We start from the raw sequence: 8,399 nt of genomic DNA on the forward strand, positions 1-8,399 counted from the left end.
GTGTATATTGATCACGTTTGGGATTTCGAGGCGGCGATCACTTCCTTGATGACGCGTTGGACGTCGGCGGGAGCGAGACTCTTGGCTTTGCGGAAGCTATTCTCAGCGGCGTCGGGTTTTCCAACCTGGCGGTAGAAGACACCTTGAGCCAGATGTGCGCGGAAATCGTCAGGGTGCGCGTCGACAACCTCTTGGAAGGCTTGATCAGCCTCCTTGCCGTGGCCCTTCCACGCGGAGTACACTCTCGCTTGGAGGAGTTGAGAATCGACATCGTCAACCCAACCCTTCTTTGAGAATGTCTTGGCGTACTCGAGAGCGAGACCGTTTCTCCCGGCTTTACCAAGGGCATCGAGGTAACCGCGTAAGAATGAGCTAGACGGCGCGCTGCTCGGTCCTTTACCCAAGACCTCGGCGTCGATGATGCCACGGTACGCCTCGACCGCTCGACTCGGTTGGCCATCGGCGATCCAAGTCTCCGCCAACGCGCTCACGTTCTCCTCGTTCGACGGGTCGATCGCGACGAGTCGCTCGAGGAAAGGAAGTGCCTTGGGATAATCGTCCAAAGCGAGCCAAGACTGCGCGGCTTGGCGCAACTTGTCTGCATCTTCTGGCGCTGCGGTGAGCGCCTCTTCCACCGCCTCTGCCTGTTTCCTCACCTCTTCCTTCACACTATCGCTCAGCCCACCTTTTTGCGTTCCCGCTGGGGCGTTGAACGTTAAATCTGACGGAATGAAGACCACCACGAGCGCGCACGCCGCTAAGAAGCTCACCACGCGCACGAGCGTCTGGTTTCCATCCTCCTCGTCCTCCTTTGCCACCGGCGCTCGCTCGTCCGCCAACCGGTTCGCCATCGGCCCTCTCGGCGTCGCCTTCGCTCCACCAAAATCCACTTTGGCGTTCATATCGAACGACGCCCCGCCGACGCCCTCGTCGAACGTCCCGCTCGCGTCTCGCTTTTTCGCCTTCAGCTCCGCCAACTTGGCCTCAAACTCCCCCGCGTTCGCCCCCACGAACGCCCCCGCGCGCTCATCTTCAACCGGTGCCTCCCTCGCGCGCACTCTGCGCGCGACGTCGGCGAACTCGCGCTCGCGTCGTCCCTCGTCCTCGACGAATTCCTGCCTCTGCGGCTTCTTCGCCCGCCTCCCGCCGGTATTTTGCTTCTTCCGATTCCCTCGCCCCGGCTCGGGCGTCGCGCGCGGCGCCACGCGCGCCCCGCGACTCGGCACCGCGGACGTCCACGGCGCGAGCGCCATCGTCGAGCGCGGCGCGGCGCACTGCGGCCGTCCGCGCATCCGTGCCGTCGTCCCCTCGACGCGTGCCACACGACGTATACCCTAAACCCTAAAATGTATGCGACGTATGGATATGGTCTACACATCCATACTCTACGGATGCGTACACCCATACGGGATGCGCCCCGTTGGACGCGCGGACGCCCGTTCGAAAAAACGATTCTCGACGCCCCGCGCGCGCGATTCGGCGCCATCGCGCGCCGCGCGTGCGTCGGCGCTCGAGCGGACGAAGCGAACACTCATGGCGACGAAATTCGCCTTCAAGACGGAGCACGCGTTCGGTGCGTCACGACCGACGGGACGCGATGGGACGGACGCGACGGCGACGGATGGTCGAGAGACGGGAACGGTGCCGAGGTCGACGCGCGCGCGCGCGAGGGCGTCGGGCGCGCGCGATGTCGGTGAGGCGGTTGACAAATATTTTGTCCAGCGCTCGCGCGCGTCGGCGGCGGTCGCGCGCTGTCGGGGCGCGTGGACGGGCGAGATGAGCCTCGTCTCGACCGTTGCGACCGAAGTGGGTGACTTGGATTATTCCCTCGGAAGACTGTGAGACTCGACGACTGACGGTTGTGTTTTGATGCGATTCGAACCGACGCAGACAAACGATCGAGCGAGAGCGCGCGCATTCGCACGAAATACGGCGATCGCGTGCCCGTGATCGTGGAGCGCGCGGAGAAGAGCGACATCCCGGCGCTCGATAAGAAGAAGTACCTCGTCCCGGCGGATCTCACCGTCGGTCAGTTCGTGTACGTGATTCGAAAACGAATCAAACTGAGCGCCGAGAAGGCGATTTTCATCTTCGTGAATAACGTTTTGCCGCCCACGGGAACGCTAATGTCGGCAATTTACGAGGAGCACAAGGATGAAGACGGGTTCCTGTACATCACGTACTCGGGCGAGAACACGTTTGGGTTCAACAAGGATACGGAATGAGTGAAGGAGTGTCAATCGGCGAAAACATTACCGGTAGGAAACAAGTGAACGACCTTGAGGCGAACGAGTCGAGCACGAAGAGATCGAGACGGATCGGTATCCGTTTCGATCAAACAGAGCCCTCGGCGACGAACACTTCTTGTTGCGTCCTCGATCCACAGCTCGCGCGTCGCTCCTGTACCAATATTACGTGTGCCCTGTAGTCTGTAATACCGCCATCGAGCATTTTTTACGAGTAGATGTGCTCAACCGCGTCTCTCGCGCTTTGACCGCTCGACGCTCTCTCGCGCTCCGAACGCTTTCGCGTCGCGTCCGCGCTCGGTGACCGCACTTCGAAGCGTGTGTCGACGCAACCGCGTCCGCGCCCGACATGTCCCCCGCCGATGACATCATGGACGAGTTCGCCAGGTTCCAAGCCGAGATGAGCGCCTTGGACGCCGAGGCGACGCCGAAGGAGGACGCCAAGGCGAACGCGAACGCGCCCAAACCCGCGACCTCACCGCGACCGGCGCCCGCGGCGCGTCCGGTGGCGCACGCGCGGGCGACGATCGCGCGCTCGGCCGAGCGCGTGCCCGCGGGGCCGACGGCTCGGGCGGTTCCGCCGCCGCCGCCACCGATGATGATGCGCGCGGCGACGGGCGCCTCGAGCGGCGGCTCGGGCGTGGGTGCGCGGTTCAAGCCCATCGGTAAGTCGCTCGCGCGCGCGGCGGGAGGCGAGAGATGGGAAGATTCGAGCCTGGCGGAATGGCCAGAGAATGATTATCGCATCTTCGTCGGTGACTTGGGGAACGAGTGCACGGACGAAATGCTCGCTCGCGCGTTCGCGAAGTATCCGAGCTTCGCCAAGGCTAAGGTGGTGATGGATAAGCAGAATCCGGGAAAGAATAAAGGATATGGGTTCGTTTCATTCCTAGACGTCGTCGATTACTCGACGGCGATGAAAGAGATGAATGGGAAGTTCATCGGGAATCGACCCGTCAAGCTGAAGAAGTCGCAGTGGGATGAGCGAACAGATGACAAGCGCCAGGCGAAGGGGATGGGTGGGACGAAGAAGTCGGTCCCAATGCACAAGAGAAAGCACATCGCAATCGGGCCTTCGATCAGAAAGTGAACGCGCCCATCATTAGGACAGTAATACAGTTTAGAGGAAAAGTCGTTTTGGGTCGTTATTACTCGTTCTATTTGTTTTTGCAACACACGACTCGTCCATCTCGCGCCGATCAAACCTGCGCGTTCACGTGAATCATTTTCGTCAGTCACTGCTCACGAACGCGAAGGTCGTAGTCGAAAACCGTCGAGCGCATCGGTAAACGTGTTCGTTTCTTCACCGAAGTCAGATGGAACTTGTGCATTTGTTGTTCGGTTGTCGTCTTCTGCGCGCGTGATTTGTCGCCTCGTTCACGCGTTCACACGTACCATGCCCTGTTGCGCCGCGAGCTGTCTGAGATACTCCACCTGCGCTCGCTGATCCGGTGGCAGCATAGCGATTTGCTGCGGCGTCATCGACAGCACCTGTCTCAGCAGCGCCTGCTGCTGATCCATCCCTTGTCCCGGTACCGTCGATGGAGGTGCCATGGGCGCCACTGGAGCCGCCGGTGGCGCTCTCACCGGAGCCATCGGTGGTGGCGGCACATTCACCGCCCGAACCACCGGCGGCGGTGGCGGCGGCGGCACCGTCCGACGCGCCTGCTGCCCCACCAGGTGCGGCGCCATCGGCGGCGCCGTCGCTCCCCCCGCCGGTGGTTTTACCATCCCGAGCACCAACTGCGCCTGAAAAAGCGCCAACGACAACTGTGGGTTATTCACCAACAGCGTCCGCGCCTGCGCCGGATCACTCTCCGTCATCTGCTTCACCTGGGACATGATCTCGTACAGTTGCGTCGGCGTGAGATCCGCGACGCGCTTCGTCAACAGATCCATCGCCGCCCCCGTGGTGGACGTCACCACGCCCTCAAACGCATGTCGCATCCCTTGCTGCGACGCCTTGGCCGCGTTCGTCCCGATCGGGGCGTCCGCGCGCAGGGACACGCTCGCGCTCGGCGCCGCGTGCCCGACGCCGCCATCCCCGTGGATCGCGCTCACCCCCGTCTGCCCGCCCCCGTTCTTCATCGTCTCCGCGTGATCGACCCGCAACTGCCTCCCGTTGTACTCCCGACCGTTCAGATTACGAACCGCCGACATCGCGGTGGCGAAATCGTCGAACTCAACAAAGCCGTAGCCCTTGAGCTTCCCCGTGTCTCGCTCGGTGACCAACCGGAGCTCTCGCACTGGACCGCACTCGCAGAAGATTTCCGTGAGCGACGCCTCGGTGGCGTCGTACGGGACGTTCCCGATGAACACCGTGCCCTCGGGCATGGTGCGACGCGCGCGCGCGGCGATTAATGCGGTGCTTTTGGCGCGTCGCGGTGGAATTCGATTGCATTCGCGCGCTCATGACGTCCGCACACGTCGACGCGAGACCGCGCGGGCGCGCGCGGGCGCGCCGTCGGGTCGTCGCGATGTCCGTCGACGACGCGCCCGGGCGAGGTCGCGACGAACCGCTCGAGGCGAACGGGAAGACGTGGAACACGCGATGGCGAGACGAACGCGACGAAGACGAGGACGATTCCACGCGCGAAGACGGCGCGTGCGTCGCGGTCGCGGACGACCTCGGCGCGGTGGACGCGAACGATGACGTGGATGTGTTCGATGCGAGTGCGGCGACGGCGGCGGAGGATGCGCTGATTGAGGCGAGGCGCAGGCGCCGCGCGGAGATCTTGGCGAAACACGGCGCGCGCGCGGGCGGAGCGCGCGGAGACGCGGGAAAACGCGCGCGCGTGGATACGGTGGAGGAGCACGCGATGAAAAGTGCGAGGGTGACGACGACGACGACGGAGACAAGAGCGAAGGAGACGAGCGAAGGGCCGATGCGGAAGAAGGAGCGGGCGGCGCCGGCGGGCGACATGTTCGGGGAGGACTCTGACGAGGAGGCGTTTTACCTGCGAGACGCCTCGGGCGAGGGTGAGGGTGGGGACGGGGCGAAGGTCACGGGGGGCGCGGTGGACATGTCGAAGGGATTGACGGATAACTGGGACGACGCGGAGGGATACTACTGTGCGCGCATCGGAGAGGTGCTCGACGGACGGTACACGATAACGGCGCATCTGGGCAAGGGCGTCTTTTCTAACGTCTTGAGAGCGGTGGATAAGAGAGAGGGAGAGATGGAGGTGGCGATTAAGGTGATTCGTTGCAATCAGACCATGCACAAGGCGGCGCAGCTGGAGATCGACATATTGCAGAAGCTCAGTGGAAGCGACCCGGAGAACAAGCGGCACTGCGTGCGATTTCTCCGTCACTTTGAATATCGCGAGCATGTCTTCATGGTGTTCGAGTCGCTGTCTATGAACCTCCGGGAGGTCATCAAAAAGTTTGGGCGCAACGTAGGAATCAACATCAGGGCGGTTCAGGCGTACGCAACGCAGCTCTTCATCGCTCTGAGGCATTTGAAGAACTGCGGCGTCGTTCACGCCGATATTAAACCGGATAATATTCTCGTCAACGAGACAAAGAGTGTTCTCAAAGTTTGCGATTTCGGCAGCGCCATGTTCGATGGCGACAACGAGCTTACGCCGTACCTTGTGTCTCGCTTTTATCGTGCCCCCGAGGTGATTCTTGGGTTACCGTACTCGCACCCGATGGATCTGTGGTCCGTGGGATGCTGCTTGTACGAACTCTTCACTGGAAGCATCGCGTTCCCAGGCCGCTCGAACAATCATATGCTTAAACTCATGCTCGAGCTCAAAGGCCCAGTGCCGCAAAAGGTTCTTCGTCGCGCTCTTTTCACAGAGAATCACTACGACCACACGGGCGCATTCGCCGTCATCGAGGAGGATCCAGTGACGAAGAAGAGCATTCGGCGTCTCATTCGTGACGCGAAGCCGACGAAGGATTTGACTAAAATATGTACACGTGATGGCGGCATGAGTGCGGATGAACGTAAAAAAGCACTTCAGCTCGCCGATCTACTGAATCAGATTTTCAACCTTGACTCGGAGAAGCGCATCACCGTCGGCGAAGCGCTTCAGCACCCGTTCGTCGTGGAGCGAATTCCGCCAGCGTCTCGAGCGCGCGTTGGTGATGAGTGAAGAATGCTAAACGTCGATGAAGATGTTGTTGTTGCGCGCAATCTAGCTTATTAATAGCGCGATAGGTACGTGATGAGGAGAGAAATAGTGACAAAAAAGTCTTGTCAAAACAATGGTGTACCACCTCTCAAAGATTTCATGACATTTCTATGGCTCGCACGCGTTCGTTTAGCGTCCTCGTCCCATGCCGCCCATACCACTCCACGCGCCAGCCTTTTTCTTCGGTTCTTCTTTGGGCTTCTCCGGCTCCTTGGGTTTCTCCGGCTCCGGCGCCTTGATGCCCTCCTCCATGGCCTCGTTGAAGTTGAGCATGGCGCTCCCCTTGAAGATCTTGTTGTACCCAAGCGTGACCTTGAAGCCTCCATCCATGGTGTCCGTGACGTCCTTGCGCAATCTATGGCTCAGGCACGGGCCGATGACGCGGCCGATGTCTTCCTCGGTGACTTCGGTACGGCCCTCAAAGGCGACGAGAGCCTTGGCGGCGCGAGTGACGACGATGTCGCCCCGCAAGCCATCGACGTTCACGAGAGCGCATACGCCAGAAATCTTGAGCGCTAGGTCACGATCCATCTTGACCGTCGGCAACAAGGCTCGCGCGGCTTCAATCTTGGCTCTCAGCGCATCCGTCTCCTCCTTGCACTGCTCGGTGTACCCCGCCGGATCGGCTTCGTACGCGATCTTATTCATCACCAACTGGGTACGCTGCTCTTGATCGTAAATCGTTCTGATGTTCACAGCCATTCCGAATCGATCGAGGAGCTGCGGACGAAGCTCGCCCTCCTCCGGATTACCGCTGCCGATCATGATGAACTTGGCCGGGTGCGTGAGGGAGATCCCTTCGCGCTCGACGGTGTTCCAACCGCCCGCGGCTGAGTCGAGGACGACGTCCACGAGCGAGTCATCCAACAGGTTCACCTCGTCAATGTACAGCAAGCCTCTGTTCGCCTTCGCCAACAATCCAGGATCGTACGCCTTCGTACCCTCGCTCAAAGCCTTCTCGATGTCAATCGTCCCGCAGATGCGATCCTCCGTCGTCCCGAGCGGCACCTCCACCATCGGCACCCTGATCTTCGTCGTCTCCAGCGTCTCCCCGCGCCCATATTTCTCTCGCACGTCCGGTCCCATCAACTGCGGATCATCCGGGGACGAGTTAAACGGATCACCCGCCACCACATCAATCTCCGGCAACAGTTGCGTCAACGACCGCACGCTCACGCTCTTCGCCGTCCCGCGGTCGCCCATGATCAACACCCCCCCGATCGCGCTATCCACCACGTTCAGAATCAGCGCCAGCTTCAGCTCTTCCTGTCCAACAATCTTCACGAACGGGAACGACGCCGCCGCCGACTTCGCCCGCGCGACGACGCGCGCCCGTCCGTCGCCCGCGCGCGATCCTTCACCCCGTCTCTTATCCATCCGAATCACGGGCGCGTTCGCCGCTATTGCCCGCGCGCGCGACGCCATCGCCCCCGCTCGACGTCCCGACGACGCGCACCGGTCCCGTGGTCCCGTCGTCGTCCCGCGCGCGCGTCGAGGTGTCGCCGCGCCGTCGACGCGCGCGCGCGCGGGACGACTGTACCCGCGCGGGGACTCGCCTCGTGTGGGCGAACAGTACGCGCGCACGCGATCCCGTGGACCCCGGGGGAACGGGAAGTCTCATTTTCCCTACGTTTTTTAAGAGACCCCGTTTTCCCTACGAAGAGTCTCATTTTCCCTACGACATCGTAGGGGAAATGAGACTTCCCGCGGCGGGTGAGTCTCATTTTCCCTACGCGTGTTGCGTCGACGACGGCAAGGTGAAGAGCGCGTCGTCGACGCTCGCACCGCGACGGAGAGCACTCGAAACATGATGACGCGAACATCATCCACGCGATCGGACGTTGTCGCCGACGATTTCGCCGCGGAGTCGTCGGAACAGTCGAGTCCCCTCGCTGATCTCACGAATGCCATCTCTCAACCGACGAGCTCAAGCCGTCAGTTCGCGTCCGGCGTGTGCGGAAAGCGAAACAGACATGATCTTGCGAACGTGCTGAGGCTCGCCGCAGACGCA

At 61.4% G+C, this 8,399-nt stretch overlaps 6 protein-coding genes across 6 annotated transcripts; 3 read left to right on the forward strand and 3 right to left on the reverse strand.

Moving 5' to 3' along the window:
• Nucleotides 1-11: 11 nt before the first annotated feature.
• On the reverse strand, nucleotides 12-1,253 carry OT_ostta01g05640 (Tetratricopeptide repeat; the record flags this gene model as incomplete). Its single annotated transcript, XM_022985472.1, has 1 exon — nucleotides 12-1,253. One exon carries the CDS (start codon nucleotides 1,251-1,253, stop codon nucleotides 12-14), a length of 1,242 nt encoding a protein of 413 aa, XP_022838345.1.
• A 280-nt stretch (nucleotides 1,254-1,533) lies between these two features.
• On the forward strand, nucleotides 1,534-2,225 carry OT_ostta01g05650 (Autophagy-related protein Atg8 family; the record flags this gene model as incomplete). The annotated part of the gene is made up of 2 exons (XM_022985473.1): nucleotides 1,534-1,573; nucleotides 1,891-2,225. 2 exons carry the CDS (start codon nucleotides 1,534-1,536, stop codon nucleotides 2,223-2,225), a joined length of 375 nt encoding a protein of 124 aa, XP_022838346.1.
• Nucleotides 2,226-2,616: 391 nt separating this feature from the next.
• On the forward strand, nucleotides 2,617-3,336 carry OT_ostta01g05660 (Nucleotide-binding, alpha-beta plait; the record flags this gene model as incomplete). The annotated part of the gene is made up of 1 exon (XM_003074571.2): nucleotides 2,617-3,336. The coding sequence occupies one exon, from the start codon at nucleotides 2,617-2,619 to the stop codon at nucleotides 3,334-3,336; it is 720 nt and encodes a 239-aa protein (XP_003074618.2).
• Nucleotides 3,337-3,445: 109 nt separating this feature from the next.
• OT_ostta01g05670 (Transcription termination and cleavage factor C-terminal domain) lies at nucleotides 3,446-4,580 on the reverse strand (the record flags this gene model as incomplete). Its single annotated transcript, XM_022985475.1, has 2 exons — nucleotides 3,446-3,451; nucleotides 3,642-4,580. 2 exons carry the CDS (start codon nucleotides 4,578-4,580, stop codon nucleotides 3,446-3,448), a joined length of 945 nt encoding a protein of 314 aa, XP_022838347.1.
• A 143-nt stretch (nucleotides 4,581-4,723) lies between these two features.
• Nucleotides 4,724-6,349, forward strand: OT_ostta01g05680 (Serine/threonine-protein kinase, active site; the record flags this gene model as incomplete). The annotated part of the gene is made up of 1 exon (XM_003074573.2): nucleotides 4,724-6,349. One exon carries the CDS (start codon nucleotides 4,724-4,726, stop codon nucleotides 6,347-6,349), a length of 1,626 nt encoding a protein of 541 aa, XP_003074620.2.
• Nucleotides 6,350-6,517: 168 nt separating this feature from the next.
• On the reverse strand, nucleotides 6,518-7,813 carry OT_ostta01g05690 (Magnesium chelatase, ATPase subunit I; the record flags this gene model as incomplete). Its single annotated transcript, XM_003074574.2, has 1 exon — nucleotides 6,518-7,813. The coding sequence occupies one exon, from the start codon at nucleotides 7,811-7,813 to the stop codon at nucleotides 6,518-6,520; it is 1,296 nt and encodes a 431-aa protein (XP_003074621.2).
• Between the last annotated feature and the right edge of the window lie 586 nt (nucleotides 7,814-8,399).

This window comes from Ostreococcus tauri (genome assembly GCF_000214015.3).
Source record: "Ostreococcus tauri WGS project CAID00000000 data, contig chromosome 01, whole genome shotgun sequence".
Lineage (NCBI taxonomy): Eukaryota > Viridiplantae > Chlorophyta > Mamiellophyceae > Mamiellales > Bathycoccaceae > Ostreococcus > Ostreococcus tauri.